The sequence below is a fragment of the Vicia villosa genome, linkage group LG1, assembly GCF_029867415.1.
Source record: "Vicia villosa cultivar HV-30 ecotype Madison, WI linkage group LG1, Vvil1.0, whole genome shotgun sequence".
Lineage (NCBI taxonomy): Eukaryota > Viridiplantae > Streptophyta > Magnoliopsida > Fabales > Fabaceae > Vicia > Vicia villosa.
Genome location: NC_081180.1, coordinates 131,356,916 through 131,375,172, shown reverse-complemented (window position 1 = coordinate 131,375,172; position 18,257 = coordinate 131,356,916). Strand labels below are relative to the sequence as shown.

General features: G+C 37.0%; 2 protein-coding genes across 2 annotated transcripts; both read right to left on the bottom strand.

Moving 5' to 3' along the window:
• Positions 1–625: 625 nt before the first annotated feature.
• On the bottom strand, positions 626–4,892 carry LOC131644221 (F-box protein PP2-B10-like). Its single transcript, XM_058914666.1, has 5 exons — positions 4,539–4,892; positions 4,342–4,460; positions 3,766–3,856; positions 3,681–3,684; positions 626–1,268 (listed from the first exon to the last, which is right to left on the bottom strand). Exons 1-5 carry the CDS (start codon positions 4,806–4,808, stop codon positions 955–957), a joined length of 798 nt encoding a protein of 265 aa, XP_058770649.1. The 5' UTR covers positions 4,809–4,892; the 3' UTR covers positions 626–954.
• A 10,819-nt stretch (positions 4,893–15,711) lies between these two features.
• On the bottom strand, positions 15,712–17,681 carry LOC131644219 (F-box protein PP2-B10-like). The gene is made up of 3 exons (XM_058914663.1): positions 17,287–17,681; positions 17,058–17,176; positions 15,712–16,464 (listed from the first exon to the last, which is right to left on the bottom strand). Exons 1-3 carry the CDS (start codon positions 17,554–17,556, stop codon positions 16,053–16,055), a joined length of 801 nt encoding a protein of 266 aa, XP_058770646.1. The 5' UTR covers positions 17,557–17,681; the 3' UTR covers positions 15,712–16,052.
• Positions 17,682–18,257: the final 576 nt, after the last annotated feature.

The following is an 18,257-nucleotide window of genomic DNA, read 5'->3' as shown; positions in this document are numbered from 1 at the left end:
ATTATTGTTTTTGGTTATTGTTGTTTAACAATTTCATTCCATTCGTATTTTTATTATCCGTATCAAAACTTAAATTTGATAATTTTCTTTTGAAAAAATCACCGTCATTGGTTATTTCGGAAATACATCTCCAAAATACCTTTAAAACGTATAAATAATGCTTTCAAAGATGCATCTTCGAAAATACCTCTTTTGTGATGCGTTCGTAAATACATTAAAAAAAAATATATTTTTAGATTTTCAGAGGTGATATCACCACTTTCTAGAATGAGAAATCCCTTTAAAATTGAGTCCCTTTAGTATTTTGGTCATAGATTATATTATAATTCATTCCATTAAAACACCAATCCTTATTACCTTCTTCAAGAGATTTAAATTCTAATTAAATCATTATTTCTATCACATATTTAAACTCTAATAAAAACATTAGTTCTAGCGCATACAAATGACTGAATGAGTGTGAGAAGGAGAGTTGTTCTTTTCCTTCTTTTTCATTTTATGTTCTCGCCCACTTTGGTGTATGAGTAACAAAATGGATTCAAAATTTAAAATATACCTAATTCCTTAATTATACAGTAATTTAAATAACTGGAATAGAAATAATTCAGTAACTGACGTTCATGCGTTCATAATCAATAAATACCAAATTCACATAGCATCACAATATCACATAATCACAATGTATATAATATTTATGATCATATAATCATAATACATATAATATAGTTGGAACAATCAACACACCAGGAATTACTCTACCACAACACAGAGATCCCGAATTATTTTACCACGACAATCAAATAACTTGTGTAAATACTTTACAAGAAACAGTTTGGAACAACAATATATTTTTTTTGGAACAACAATATATATTATGTTGAAAAGTTGGGACTTCAAATCTTCAAACATTGTTCTGCCACCCAAATGCTAAATACCTTGCATTGCTTAATGGTGTTACTTAGGCCTAACTTCTATTCCTTCAACAAAGAGACCTCTCTTCCAATTACCACCTGTCTCCAAAACCTTCATCTGAACTTCTTCATTCTCTATCCCTGAATTGAAGAACTCCCCCATCTCAATCTCCAACCATCCATCACTTCTCACATTAGGACATTGCAATCCTACTACTCTGTTGTGATACCTACCTTCTACATCAGGATCCAAACAGACATTTTTCGTACTACTATGTCCACCTTCCACAAAAACTGATAACTCTATAGGACGGTTCTGAAATCCATGGGCATCAACCATCTTGAACACAAGATAAGCTGCTGATAGAAACCCAAGAAATTGATATAGTAAATGGGATAGTTTTTGATTGAATTGAAGAAATGGAAAAAGAAATACAATTGTAACCACCAGAGCAAACTGCTCCTACCAGAGTAATAACTCCTAATTAAAATAAAACACTTCTCTGCCCCTCAATACCACTACCCAAGTGCATATATATAGCACTCCCTAAGTAACTGCTTGTCCCCACTAACCTTTCTCCTAGACTAAACTTCCCAATTAGTGGGCCTACATGGACCCAGCCCAACATCAATATTATGGATTCTATCACTATCCTCTCCTACAAAATGAGCCTTGTCCTCAAGGCTATCATAAGGACAATGATTCAGCAACTGATTTTCACTTCCCCAGCTGATAATTTCCTTGCTTCCCTCCCACCTTGTGACTTTTCTTGGCTGCACAATACTCATGGTGGCTATGTTAAGTTGTGGCTGCATAATAAGGCTTTCCTCCAGTTTTTTTCCTGCATATTCTTTTGTTTGCATACTGTTGTACAGAGGGTTGATAATAGCCTTGTCCATTTGCATCTCCCTTTCAAGTTGCTTATTTTTAAATGTAGTTTCCTGCAATTTTTTTACTTCATTTTTCCAAGAAAAGCTAATGGCTCTTTCTTTCCAATCAAAGTTCACCTTACCTAATCCTTGCAGCCAATTCACTCCCAAAACAATATCAATGTCTTCTAATTCTAAGACATAAGCTTCCACCTTAGTAGAAAATTTCTCAAACTGAATTTCCATTCCTTCACTTTTACCCACAGCAGTAGTACGATTACCATTCCCCAATTTAACACACGCTCCCTTACTTTTATCTACATATAGTTGTAACAATGTTGTCATTTGAGGAGAGATGAAATTATGACTAGCTCCGGTATCAATCATAACCGTTACAACCACCCCCTTCACCATTCCGACAAGTTGCAATGGAGCAGAAAAAGGAACTTGAACTCTACCTCCCAGTTCGGGATTGCACACTGCCATCATCTTACAGTCCATTGTTGCTTGCGCTTCTCCTTCTTGCAGTTCGATTGCCATAACTTCGCCGTTGTCGTTTACAGCTTCATCATCACCCATGATCACCAACCTCAATTGTTTTTCCGCACATTGATGGAGAGGAGTATAGCGCTCTCCACAACGGAAACAAAGTCCTCTTGCCTTGCGATCCATTAATTCAGAATATGGTAGATGCTTGACACCTCTGTTCCGATCACCATGGTTGTCTCGTCGTGTTCCTTCTCTGCTTGTTCGCATTGCAGAATTCTGATTAAGATTCAAATTGGATCGACCCGTTTGCAATTGGGTTCTCAGCAATGGATCATATCCAAATTTATCTTTTGTAGGGCCTGCGTCATCATTTGACCCCTGTTGAGTTTTAAACTTAAGCCCATTATCCATTTCTCTTCCTGCTTTCGCAAAACGATCTTTGCTGTTTCGTGGCAGCAACTTCCCACGTAATTCATCTTCCACATCACGCGCTAATTTCATCGCCTGCAACCGTGAATGGGGATTGAAAGTTCTTACCTTCAATCGAAGCTCTGGTTTGAGTCCTCCAAGAAAATACCCCAGGTATTGCTCCTCCGGCAACCTTCTCACTTGAGAAGAAATATACTCGAATGCACTGATGTAGTCCTCGATGCTTCCTTCTTGCTGCAAATCCTTTAGTTCCTCAAATGGATTATCACTCTGTCTCCCTCCGTACCTATCAATCAATGCTTGTTTCAGTTTCTCCCATGTCAGATTTTCCTCTGTTTCTCGCAAGAGATTGTACCAGTGGATTGTTGCTCCTTCCATGCTTATCTTAGCCAATCGAACCTTCACTTCCTCCGCCGTTCCTTGTACATCGAAATACGTTTCTGCACGCGTTATCCATCCAACAGGATCCTCACCGTCAAATGAAGGTAACTCCACCTTCTTCACCGCCATCCGATACTCCGACACCGTTTCCCCCACAACAGGTTGTGGTTTTTCAGGCTCCCGTCGAATCTTCGCGAATTCTTCCACCAAAGTGAGACGAAAATCAGCAAGCGTTTGGCGAAACGTTTCCTCCAATGTCGACACTCTCGCGTCAAACGCTTCTTCCATTGACGCAACTCGATTCTCCAATTCATCCACTCTCTCAGACATTTTTGGTGGCATTAATCACAAATTCACTGGCTCCTCTCGATGAATCCGGTAGGTCGGACCAATGATAGAAACCCAAGAAATTGATATAGTAAATGGGATAGTTTTTGATTGAATTGAAGAAATGGAAAAAGAAATACAATTGTAACCACCAGAGCAAACTGCTCCTACCAGAGTAATAACTCCTAATTAAAATAAAACACTTCTCTGCCCCTCAATACCACTACCCAAGTGCATATATATAGCACTCCCTAAGTAACTGCTTGTCCCCACTAACCTTTCTCCTAGACTAAACTTCCCAATTAGTGGGCCTACATGGACCCAGCCCAACATCAATATTATGGATTCTATCAGCTGCATACTCGGTATTTGGGGATAATGCGATGGTGTTAATTGTACCATGAATATCAAACCAACATACATCAAGAAGCTCAGCGACTTCAGGGAACCTGTTCAAAAGTAGTACAAAGTTGCAATGGTTAAAATATGTAACTGAGAAAAGTCAAAAGTGACATGTTTGTTAACTAAAACTTGGAGGTTGTTACCAAGCTGAAACTCATAATGATGACTAAGTTATATACACACTGTTATAGGAAATCTCACATTCATGTTCTCCCTTCTATAAAGGAGATCCACTTTTCAACCTGCCTCACTTTCTTATGATAAATGTGGAATGTGGATATAAGCAATATAGACAAACAACTGTCTGTGATGTTAATCCCAGATAGTGTCGCATAGACCCTCTAAAATGTTTTAGTAGTACAGCAGATAGCGGGATACACGCTATTGCAAAGACAAATTAGTGTGCAAGGTAAATTCAAAAATGGAGAAGCAAGCATGAAAGATCTTGGTGCTTGAATTCACAAATCTAGGATGAAAGTATTAGTCTATTAGCACAGCAAAAAACAAACAGAGTAGTTAAGTGGTAGTTAACCTGGAATCAGGCAACTCAATCCAGTCCCAGTATTGGTCATGATCACTCCAAATAATAGTGAGAGATCTAGCTGCAAGCATGTAACGGAATTTTCCACTTTTTCTATCCAATTGAACGCTCTGCATTTCAACGTACCCAATTGCTATTAGTATTCAGTGATGATAAACCTAATATTAAGATGTTAACAAGAATAATACCTTGTGACCATTATCGATGATGATAGGGTGATCGGAAAGAGCGAGATAGAGAGCCTTCTTGGTAGGAGCGTTGGCAAGTGAGGGAGACTGTGAAACAACAGAGGCTGTGAAATTGGGATCGGAAGGGAGGAATTGACTCCAGACCGCATCGGAATCGGCCGCAGAACGGAAAGTCTTGGAAATGAGGGAGAATCTGCCGGCGTCAACGGGAGTAGTACGAGACAGTATGGCGGCGATGCATCCTTCCGGCAACTCCTGAATTTCTGTCATTTTTTTTTCTTTTCCTATTTGATTTTTGATGTTAAGCAAGAGTGACGATAAATAAGGACTGAAAGGGAAGAGACATGTCTATCTCTCTCCTCGCCGGAAATGAAGGTTCAATTTAATTTTTTTAAATATTTCTTATTCCATTTTCTAAATTTTTTACTGTTTTTATTTTACTTCTAATTAAAAAAATAAAAGTCAAGTGAATACATAATACATCTTAGAGCATCCACATCCATACCACCCAATTTGGTGGTATAAATGGACCCCACTTAATATAATATATTATTTCACACTTCTCAATTATTTAAACCACTAATTAAAATTTGTAAATATCCATACTACCCATCTAAAAACTTAAAATGGGTCCCACTAATCACACAATATACACTAAAAAATTGAAAAGCACCGTAGCATTATTTGGATATGGTGGTTATGTAATACTACACCATTTGCATTCAATTATCCATACTATTATGACACAAGTGGTACATGTGGCAAATACCACCCCCTATATTTATGCTCTTACAATACACAAGAATAAAAAAAAAGTTTATCGATGAGGATAAATGAGAAAAGATACAATAAAATAGAGAATAGTCGCACATGCTAGACTAAATAATTAAATGATTGATTCCATGAGCACCTAATGCTTTAGGAGGTCCTAATGCTTTAGGAGTTAGGACCATAAGAGAGAAAAACGTAACATCTCCACCCAAAAGCTTAAGGTCTTAGATAAATGAGTTCTTTTTTAGAAATTCAACATTTATTCATTTATATGAGATGTGAGACCTAACCACTCACACTTATACTCAACAATCTCTTTCATAAGTGTGAGTCTCCCACATCCTATAAAACAATTTAATACTTAGTCTAGCTCCAACAAGCACCCAATGCTCCAAGATCACAAGAGAAGGAGACGTTACACCTCGATCCAAAACCTTAAGGCTTTGGATGGAGATGTGACGTCTCTCTCTCTTGTGGTCCTAAAACCGTAAAGTGTTTTGAATTTTTCTTGAATAACTTGCAATCGATTTCTTTCATCTTCTATCTCATTCTTTTTTTCATTATTACAAGGATCTGAATCTTATCTTTATAGATTCGTGATTGATTGAGGAGACTTGTTTTGGATTTAATGTTTCTTTGAAGATTTTTTTAAAGATTTCAGAGGCTTGCAAGAGTGTGTGGTGTTGTTATTGATTGTGACAATTCTACTGGAAAAAAATAAGGTTATTCTCTCTAGGTTGACCATGGTAGCACTGTGTCGAAGTCTAGAGACAAGTTATGAGTTCTTTTGATCTTCGGACAGACCAACGCTCAAGATACCTATGAAATTGTGTGAAAATTGTCGTAGACATAGACTTAGGAGCGGGTTATTAGGGATGGAAGATTCAAGAAGCGATCTCGAGTAAATATTTTGCAAAGAGTTTTGTTGTTGGAGCTGTGTACAAGTCAAGATCCAGAATATGAGAAATTTTTCAACATTTATTTGTGGACTAGTGATTGTAAGAGCTTTTGTAATATTGTTACAAATCATAGTGGAAGACCAAAAAAAATTCAATGGACAACCATTGGATAGTGGATTAAGCACAAAGCAAAAACGAACGTGCCAAACCATTATAAATCCTTATGTACCATCTTTTATCTCTCTCCCACTCATTTAAATTCTGTAGTTAATCGCATGATTAGGTAGTTTCTATTGCTTTCTAGAAGTGCATAACGATAAGTTTATCAATTGGCAGCAATTTGTTTCATAAGTTGTACTCCCCTCTATCTTTGCCCCTCTCTGTTGTTGGAACAAAATTGGTTTGTACCATATTCATTAGGTTTTGATGATAACAAGTATTTAAAGAATAATTGGTTATACTAATGTTTGTTCAAGTGAGCAGGAACATACATCAAAATTCTGATTCAAAGTCAGTTATGACACTGCACTAAACATCCAAAGAGAAGCTGAAAAATCTAGCATATGAAAGACCAGATTCTAAACACGTCAACTTCTAGCCCAGAGTCTGAAGAAAGTCAACCTCTTAATGATCCTCACCTAAAGTCTCAGACTCTGAATCTTATCAAGGATCGGAACCTAAAGATTCCAGATTCTGAATGAAGTCTACTTCTGAAGACTCATCTTCTAAAGAATCAGAAGTCAGTCAAAGCTCAAAGACAAAAGAGTTTATGACAAGTCGCTATCAGAATCTGAAGACATTTTGTCTTCTTTTGATTATCATCTTCTGATCACGGAAAGACTTAGGAGAAATATGTAGAAGACAAAAGGAGTGCAACTGATCATTTCTCTTGTAACAAAGGATGTTCAAATGGCCTCTCAATGACATTAACCATATCAGAAAGCTTTCCAACGTCTCTGATGATGCTTCTCTCAAAGACTCCTTATGCATGAAGTCTTCTCCAATGTCTCTTTTGTGTTTCTCTATAAAGCCTGATCATTTCATAGCTAACTGTCCAGAGTTGCAAAAGGACCAGGCAAAGAAAGGAAGCTTTCAGAATAACAACTTCTGAAACAATGTCAAGAAAATTATCATGTCAACATGGGATGAACTTGACAAAGAAGGGGAATTCAATAAATATGAATAAAAAGCCAATCTGGCTTTAATGGCTTCTACATCTTCAGATACAAAATCTGACTCAGATTGTGGTTCAGATTCTGAGGAAGAATATAAGATATTTTCTAAACTTTCTTGTGCTAAATTAATTACTTTAATTCAAGACCTCATGGAACATTGTCAAGAGAAAGCCAGATACATGAAAATTTTGAAAAACAATTTTAAACAAAAAAACTAATAAATTAAAATCTATTCAAAATTAATTTGATGATTTAGAAAAAAGTCAAATTGAAGATGTGTCTAATAAACCCTTGAGTGAATATGAAATGGCTCTTTAGAAGTTTGTCATTTCTGAATTTAATAGGACAAAACTTGCATCCATCATTTATGGTGTAAGTAGGAGCAAATGAAAAGGTTTTGGTTATTCTCAAAAACCTGACCATCAATGGTTTAGGACTATAGTTAAAGCAAATGTTATTTCTTCTTCAATTTATGCTCAGAAAGGACTCTATTCATACTTTGTATCATTTGTTGACAAAGTAGAAGTTTAAACTAGTCAGAGCCAAAGATTATAGAATCAGAGGTTCTAAAGAAATCAAAACCAGAGATCTCAAAGTCAATGATTTTGAAGAAACCAAAACCAATGACTATAAAGTCTATAGTTCTTGAGAGACCAGAACCTAAGACATCAAAGTTTAAAGTTCTTAAGGGTTCAGAGCTAAAGGCTAAGATTAATTCAAGACATAAACATTTTAAACTAAAAGTCTTGAATGATTCTAAGCCTTACTACATGAATTCTAAGGTACAAATTCAGAAGAAGCCTTTCAGAACTAACCCTAGAGGATTCATGAAATTATGGGTGCTTAAATCTGAAATTGTTTTTGTTACATATATGTTTAGAGGGAGGAGCAAAGAAACAGTCTTGGTACCTCGACAGTGGCTGCTCACGACATATGATAGGAGAAAATCATATGTTGCAGACCCTAACTCTAAAGGAGGGTGGAAATGTGGAATTTGGAGGAAACCAAAAAGGAAATATCATTGGTATAGGTACTGTTGGTAATTCCTCTCTCTCTCTCTCTCTCTCTCTCTATATATATATATATATATATATATATATATATATATATATATATATATATATATATATATATATATATATTAGTAATGTTTGATTAGTAGATGGACAAAAGCATAACCTACATAACATAAGTCAATTTTGTGATAATGTGAAGCAATGTTTAATAAGAACATATGTATAGTCATGAATAAATCTGACAACTCCTTAGTGTTCAAAGGTAGAATAAAAGACAATGTTTATAAAATAAATTTTTCTGAATTGGTTGAGGAGGAGGAAATACCCAATATTCACCCTGAGCACGACGAGGATGGTGTGGAGGGGGAGGATGGCTACCCGCCCGGGAGGGCCTGCAGACACATCTGTGTTGATTTACTATCACGACCATGTCGCTCGACGAGTTTGGGAGGGCAAGGTTGTTTTTTTTTATTGCACTTTATAATTTATCCATTTTTTATTTATGTTTTTACCGCACTTTCTTCTAACGGTTTAACTAACAATATTTTTTGTTTTTGTTTTTGTTGTGACAGGAACGGGCGACCATAAAGTCCGTGAACCATGCGCGGAAAATATTTGATCTGTTTAAACCACGGGCTGAGTGGCTTAATGACGTTGTAGCTAGGAGCGGACTTGGCGGGTTATGCATGACTGGATATAGTACCATCAGCCACGACATGCAGGGGACTTTTGTCGAACGGTGGCAAAACGAGACGTCTTCTTTCCACTTTCTTGTTGGGGAGTTGACGATCACCCTACACGATGTGGCCTATCTGCTCCACCTACCGATCAGAGGGAGGTTACTGGACCATTCTCGGATACAGAAGGTTGAGGCCATGGAGTGGATGGTGAACTATCCGGGTATGGACCCAAACATGGCGGATTATGAGTGCAGAGCGGCGAATGGGGCACATATCCAGTTCTCCAACTTGAAAGAGCTTTATGAGAACCACTTGGTGGAGGCAGCGGAGTTCGAGGAGGAGGGTGACGGGCTTTTTGTTGAGTATCACCGTGGTTGCACTCTGTGGTGTTGGTTCATGTTCTTGGTATGCACCACACTCTTTGTGGACAAAAGTGCAACCTACGTCGACATGACTTATCTCCGGTACTTTATTGATCTGACTACAGTTCACGAGTGGAACTGGGGGGCCGCCATTCTGGTATACCTATACCAGAAGCTGAATGAAGCCTCCAACTAGAGGACCAGACCGTTGACTGGATCTTGCACACTCCTTACGATACATTTCTTTTTAATTATTTCACATTTAATTATGGTTCATATTTATTTTTAACATATTATCGTATTTGTGTTTCAGGGCTGGATCATCTCATACTTCAATCACATCCACGACTTCGACATTGATCATGTGTACGATGACGCCATGCCCAGGGCCGCATAATATGTCCTCCAAAGGGGGAATAACAAGGTGGGCCCATATCGCGTATACCTCAATTGCACTATTCACGATGACATCCATTGGACGCCTTTCACTGATTACAGTAATGTTGTCCCATCCGCATTGCATTATATTCTGGATGGTTGGCATGTGGGACCAACACCATGATCAGGTATCTGCTGCAGCGGTGCATGAGATAGTTTGGACGTGCGCAGATGATACCGAGGTCTCCGTTTGAGGCTGCTCTCGACACCGTTACCCGAGTGGGTCTCACTGCTATATTTGAGGATTGGGCGCATCATTTGGTGCCTGGGAAGTATCAGCGTATGGTGGCCACCCAGAGCTGGCACTGTGTAGATGGGTACGTGACATGGTTTTATCGGGTGTCATATCCTTTGATGACACCCGATGCTCTTGGAGATCCATCTAGGCCAGCACATGAAGTGATCTTGGAGAACCAGCAGGCCGAGGATGACCATGCCACTGATCTCTTGTCGATATGCCAGCGGATACATATGCTTGGGCAGGATGCATTGGACATAGGTATCATTGAGCAGGGCGGTCTAGAGGCAGTTGCCATTGTAGAGAGGATGGCCAATGATGTGGCCGGTGCGGCGGCGTATAGGAGGCAGAGGAGGTCGCAGGGTGTTCGCATTAGGCATACTCAGTAGCAGTTTCTTATTTATGTTTTATTCATGACTTTTTTTGTATTCGTGTTGTAATATTTTGACACTGAGCACTTACCCGTACAACTATTTTCGTATTTATAATATTGGTATATTATTTTAATTTTACGTGTTATATTTTGTCGATTCTGTTATATTTTGTCGATTAATATAAAATTGTAAAATATGGGATTAATCATTATTTTGAAAAGAAAAATAAAAACTCAGAGCATATTTCGGAGATGCATCTCCGAAACTGGTCTATGGGTGAATTCAAAGATGCATATCCGAAAACACCCCAAAAAGGGTGTCTTCGGAGATGCATCTCCGAAATTAATGGGTATTTTGGGGTTTTCAGCAGGGGTCATCACCCATGAGGTCTATAAAGAAATTGCCAAAAGAAAAGGAGGAAGCGCATGGGCCTCCATGGGGGCATGTCTTAGCAAATTGCTCAAGGCCCAACGGAATTGATCGGCTCCACATCAGATTTTGACTCAATTTTTTATTTTCATTCCTTTGAAAACAATAAAGATTGGTGGTGACTCTTGCTTATTTGCGAGTTAAGTTAATCAATAACTTAATCTCAATTTTCCCACCGAAACAAGTGCTATTGAAGCTTGTGGTTTGCATGATTTGTGGTTTGAGGACTATCCTTTTACGTGGTCAAATTGTTGGTTGGAGGAAGCAAATATACAATGTAGACTGGATAAAGCTATGGCTACTAAGGATGTAAATGGATATCCATGGGGACAGATAATATGATATATGTGTCCGCCTCGTTTGATAAATATGATATCCATATATGCCCCATATCCGTGCGGATATCCGTTAAGCGGGTAATCCGTGGATTTTAAGATATACGTGGATATTTACAGATATCCATGGATAACATTTTTTCTAAAAATTTTGTTTTGAAAAATAAGATGTTCAGCTTCTTTTAAAGACACAAAAAGTTATTATCTCACAAGATCCATACAATTTGCTCTTACTTTAACAAAAAAAATTTGTCACATTAATTTCCTTCATCACAAGTTTAATTTCCTTCTTTAAATGATTTAAACTAATGATATTTAAATAATTTAATAATTTATTAACGGTACCCATGGATACATATCATTAAATTTGTATCCGTATCCATTTAAAAACGGGTATTTAAATATCCATTTATTTTATTCATGGATATCTATTAAACTACCTGTCCCGTATCCATGACGGATATTATCCGCGGATATCCGCGAGTACGGATTGTTTTGCCATCCCTAATGGATAATATGGGTTTTATTGAACAATTTTCTCCTATCAAAGTTTTTCATCTCCCTAGATTTGGTTCCGATCATGCCGCTATTAGAATTTATATGTATGTTATTATGGAGTGCAACAATCCTAGACCCAACTACTTGTTTAGATTTGAAGATGTGTGGACTAAAGATGCCCGTTGTGAAAACTTTGTGAGACAGTGTTGGATTAATGGTGGTAGTGGAAGGTTGCAAAAACTCAAAGCTATCCAAGTTTTGAGTGAAATCTTTAAGGATTATATGTCAGGTGTGGTGAAGAAGGAGCATGGGAGAATTGAAGAGAGACTGGAAGAGTTTGGGACATAGGCGCCTGATGGAGAACACATACAAGCTTACAAAGCTCTGGAAAACCAGAGAAACACTATTCAAAAATTGAGGAAATTATATGGAGGCTGAGGAGTCGTGTTGTGTGGCTCAAGGAAGGAGACAAAAATACTAAGTTCTTCCACGGGAAAGCTTCACAAAGAAGGAAAAACAATCGGATTCAAAAGCCGAAGGATGAACATGGCGTTTGGTGAAAGGGAGGCAGTGTGAGAGTTAGATTAGGAAGTATTTCACGGAGATTTTTGCCACCTATTGTAACACCCTTCTAAACCCCACGGAAATTAATAAAATAACTCAGAGTAAAACATGAAAACAAGGGTGCCACAATTCCAATTATAACAAATTTATCATAAATTCATTGTCATGCTTTCACTAAGGAACAATTTGTCATAATACATAAACATCTCATGTTTACACAGCGGAAAATTCATCATACGGATAAGCATAACATCATCTATGCAATATCCCACATAATTTAATACAATAACAACACGATAGAGTATCATCATAAACTCTAATCTAACGTTTCCCCAGTGTTACAATATCAGAGCATGACACTGACACTATACTTAAACAAACTGGCCTATGAGCTATCCTCACCAGAGCCAAAAGCCGCCACTCGCCAATCTGAAATCATCAAAGTAAGGGTGAGTCTCATTCACAATTAACAAATGTTATCGAATCATAAACAATAACACATCATAGTCACATTATTCATCCAATTTCATTATATTCAGATTGTCAGGGAGTACTTATCAACACACAACAACAATAGAATACATTACAAAAAGACATCACCATAACAATTACACCATCATCAAATATTATAACATTGGACAATCTTCCATTCATGTTATAATTATACACAACAACCTAATGCAAATGCAACTATATGCATGTGGTACCAAACATGGGATAACCCATCTCACCGATCCACCACCATAAAGATTCGGCTACTTCTCTCACCAATTCCACACAATGGGAATTAGCTACCGCTGTCCCACCACCATAAGGGATACAGCCCACAACATGATTATGAAATGCATGTATCAACCATAACATGCTCATCATCCACATTAATCAACCAGATATCATAATCATCAACCACCACAATAATCAACAGCCACACACAGTTATGTTGTTTCTCAACCATAATAAAATACATATTTTACATCAACAATATATGTATAACAAACACCAATTACAACCACAGTATCATAGCAGGTAAATCATTCATTATATAGTGCACAACAATAGCACCCCTCACAATCGCGTACCAAGTACAACAAAGCAACTCATCCACGATAGAGTATTTACCTCATCATTCATCAAAATACATGATAACCATATTTACCATGAACAACATCCACTTGTATAACAAACAGGAGCAATCATATTATAACAACACCATCATTGCACACATTCAATTATGCAAACAACAACCCATTGCACCTCATCATTTATGCAAAACAAGAGTAAACCAGATTTGAAGAAAACGATACTTTTCAAAATAAAATCAAGTTATTGTTGTTATATTTATTTTATATGGTAGAACATTCAATTTAAGGAACAACGTCCAAAACGGCGTCTAAAACGGACTTACGGTTTGAAAGTTACACATTTTTACATTTTTCAAAGAAAATAATTATCGCTACAGCACGCGGCGCCACACACAGTTCGCGGCGCGTAACGAATAGAAAACACGCCTTCGCGGCGCAAACACAGGTTCGCGGCGCGGAACGAGAAAAGTTATGCCTTCACGGCGCGCACCCACCTTCGCGGCGCGAACTGGCAAAAACCAGAGATCTCACATCGATTGACAGCATTACGGGATTCTTCCCAAAATCCCCAAAACCCAAATCAAGTTATATCATGAACCTCAAATACCACCATATCAGCCACATACATGTTATAACACAAATATAACACACAAAGAGGATCATTCAATCATCATAACAGCCATATAATCATACAATTCATCACGTCAAACAATTCCCATCAAAATCATCCCAAAACCCCAACCTAACATATAACCAATTGACACAAACAATGCATCTAAATCAGTCCCATCATCTATAATACGATAAAAGATGTTAACCGGAAGAGTCCCCCCTTACCTTAGCCAAAGATCTTGATTAGCCCTCTTCCTCTTTTGTTCCTCTTTCACGTATCAGCTTTCCAATCTCTCATCTCCTCTGCTCTGTTTTTCACGTTCCTTTTTCCTTTTTCCCAATTTTTCTTTATTTCCTTTATTTTATGAAAACATAAAATAATTAGTAGCGGGCTTACTCACTTAGCACCCCCATACTACTAATCTCACCATTCCAGCCCAATGGCCCTTAATCCATAATTCTCCAATAATTCAACAAAATACCAAATAATTCTAAATAATAATTTAATTTCCGATTAAATTAAAATTAGAAAATATGGGGTGTTACACCTATCACCCTATTAACACTAAGTCCTCTTGGATTAAGTCGGTCGTATGGCCGAATACCTAGATTTAAAAAAAAAACATTTAGTCCTCATGAGAGATTGTGTGTGACAAGTTGAGATGTGAGCATAGGGCCATGTGTGATGCAAAGTACACTGAGTAGGAGGTTAAGATGGCTCTCCACCAGATGCAATCTCTGAAAGCCCTTGCACCCGATGGACTACCAGCCCTTTTCTTTATGAAGTTTTGGCATGTCGTTGGGAATTCTTAGTGTTGAGAATTCTTAAAAATAATAGGGTTAATAGTAGTTCACCCCCCTGTAATGTTAGCGAATTTTGCTTTTCCCCCTCCCTACCTTTTGGCAACGGTTTTTTCAAAAAAAACCGTTGCCAAAACATGCCTTTGGCAACGGTGGGGGGTAAACCGAAACACGCTCATATTACAGGGGGTAAACTACTATTAACTCAAAATAATATTATCAAACCTATTTCATTTATTTAATATATATTTTTTAAAATTGATTTATAAAATAACTTTTAAAAATTTGATAATCAAAACACATTCAAACAAGTCTTTAATCTCCATATTTTATTCAAATAATCATACTTTATTAATTAATTCAGACTAAGAAAAACCCATTGTTATTCTATCGATTTAAAATCACCATGGATCCTCTCCTTCCCTCCTTTTCTCTCCTTCACCAAAAGCAAGTATAATTAAATTAATGGTATTAAGAAAAATGATAAAAAGAAGAAGAGTGAGAAAATATTAGAGAGAGATAGAGAGAAAAGTGTGAAGGAGATAGTTGGAGAGGATAAATTGAAGGAGATGATCCAAGTCCATTTAAAATCTACTAATCTAGTAACAAATGAGTTCAGCCTTTAAAAAATTTGTACTATTTAAATTGATTTTTTTTTATAATTTTGGTCGTAGATTTATATTATAAGTCATTCATACCATTAAAAGACGAGTCCTTATTACCTTCTTCAAACGATTAAAATTTTAATTAAATAATAATTTCAACCACAATTTTAACTCTAATTAAATCATATGAGTGCGAGAAGGAGAGTTGTTCTTCTCACCCTTCATTGTGCATGAGTAACAAAATGGATTAAAAATTTAAAATATACCTAATTACTTAAGTAGGAAATAATTTAAAAATCACTGGAATAGGAATAATTCAGTACTTGATGCATTCATTGTTGAGGGTTCATAACCAATAATTAGCACATTTGTATTGCAACACAATATCACATAATCACAATATATAATATAGTGGGAACAATCAACTCACTAGGAAGGAAGCTGATATCCACAACACAGATATCCCGAAATACTGGGCCACTACACACAGACAACAATATAACTTGCATAACTACTTATCAAAGAAACAGTTTGGAACAACAATATATATTATGTTGAAAAGTTAGGACTTCAAATCTTCAAACATTGTTCTGCCATCCAAATGTAAAATACCTTGCTCGCATTGCTTAATACTCTTACTTAGGCCTAACTTCTATTCCTTCAACAATGAAACCTCTCTTCCAATTACCACCCTTAGTCTCCAAAACCTTCATATGGACTTCTTCATTCTCTATGCCTGAATTGAAGAACTCTCCCATCTCAATCTCCAACCACCCATCACTTCTCACATTAGGACATTCCAATCCTACTACTCTGTCGTGAGACCTACCTTCCACATCAGGATCCAAGCAGACATTTTTAGTATTACTATGTCCACCTTCGACAAAAACTGATAACTCTATGGGACGGTTCTGAAATCCACGGGCACCAACCATCTTGAACACAAGATAAGCTGCATACTCAGTATTTGGGGACAATGCAACGGTGTTTATCGTACCCTGAATATCAAACCAACATACATCACGAAGCTCAGCAACTTCAGGGAACCTGTCCAAAAGTAGTACAAAGTTGCAAAGGTTAAAATATTGAAACTGAGAGAAAAGTCGAAAGAGATTCATTACATGTTTAGTTACCAAGCTGAAACTGATAACCACCGGCTGCTTAGTTAAAAGTTACATACATGTTCTCCCTCATAAAAGGACACCCAGTTTTCAACCTGCCTCACTTTCTCATGATAAGTGTGGAATGTGCATATAAGCAATATAAACAACTGTGATGTTGATCCCAGATAGTGTCTTGTAGCACCGACCCCCTAAAATGTTATAGTGGTACAACGGATATCGGGATAGACACTATTGCAAAGACTAAAGATCAGTGTGCAAAGTAAATATAAACACTAAAAAAATATACAAAATTAAAAAGACCTTCATACTTAATAATAAAAGAACTTATCGTACAGAGCAATAAAACATAAATAGAGAAGGAAAACACTGCAAACTGAACTATAATTTGGAAGAACATAACTATTGTTTGTGAATAAGAAGGCAACAAAATTTTATGCCCTCAAAAAGACAGGTTTTTAAAAAAGACTTCGAGGAAATTCGGCAAAAAACAAACAGAGAAGTTAAGTGGTAGTTAACCTGGATTCAGGCAATTCAATCCAGTCCCAGTATTGGTCATGATCACTCCAAATAATAGTGAGAGATCTAGCAGCAAGCATGTAACGAAACTTTCCAGTTTTTCTATCCAATTGAACGCTCTGCATTTCAACGTACCCAATTGCTATTAGCATTTTCTTCTGGACTAAACATTTTACAGAATAATACCTTAGGCTAAACCTAAGCCCTTAAATGTTACCGAGAATAATACCTTGTGACCATTATCGATGATGATAGGGTGATCGGAGAGAGCGAGATAGAGAGCCTTCTTGGTAGGGGCGTTGCCAAGTGAGGGAGAATGTGAAACAACAGAAGCTATGAAATTGGAATCGGAAGGGAGGAATTGATTCCAGACGGCATCGGAGTCGGCCGCAGAACGGAAAGTCTTGGAAATGACGGAGAATCTGCCGGCGTCAACGGGAGTAGTACGAGACAGTATGGCGGCGATGCATCCTTCCGGCAACTCCTGAATTTCAGTCATTTTTTGTTTCTTTTCCTACTTGATTTTTGATTTCAAGCAAAAGAGTAACGATAAATCTAAGCGCGTTTTGAAGTTTTGAAGTCTGAAAGGGAAGAAACACGTCTATCTCTCTCCTCTAATTATTGACAAGAAACTCACCGGAAATGGAGGCTCAATTTAATTTTTTAAAATATTTTTTATTCCATTTTGTAAATATACTAGTTTTATTTTATTTCTATTTAAAAAAAAAGTCAAATGACTTTCTTAAAGTTGGTCGGGAGAAGCCACAATGAACTTAGAATTTTGTGATTTTAAGATTACTTGTCTTTCAATGTAGCTAAGCTACTCTTCTTATAGTGTTTGTCTAGTGATGACATTATCTCGTATTCATAAATCTTAATTATCATGTTTCCCTTGTCACCTCGGAAGCCATAAAAGATATTGAACTCTATTTGATGAGGATGTCTCCTTAATTGAAAGGCGACTCGATAGAAGGAACAAACAGGAGCAGTTTGATAATAACAGACGAGATGTTAGTTGACCTAGTATGTACGTTTTGGATGTACATAAGCCCTCCTAAGCGTGAGGTCTGGAAAATTCACCCGATTCGAATGTAGTGTAATATCATTGAAAGAGAGAACATAGAAACATGAAAAAAAGGAAAAACATCAAAATATTAACAACATAATTTCAGAAGCTATAACAGAAAACACGCTATTTTT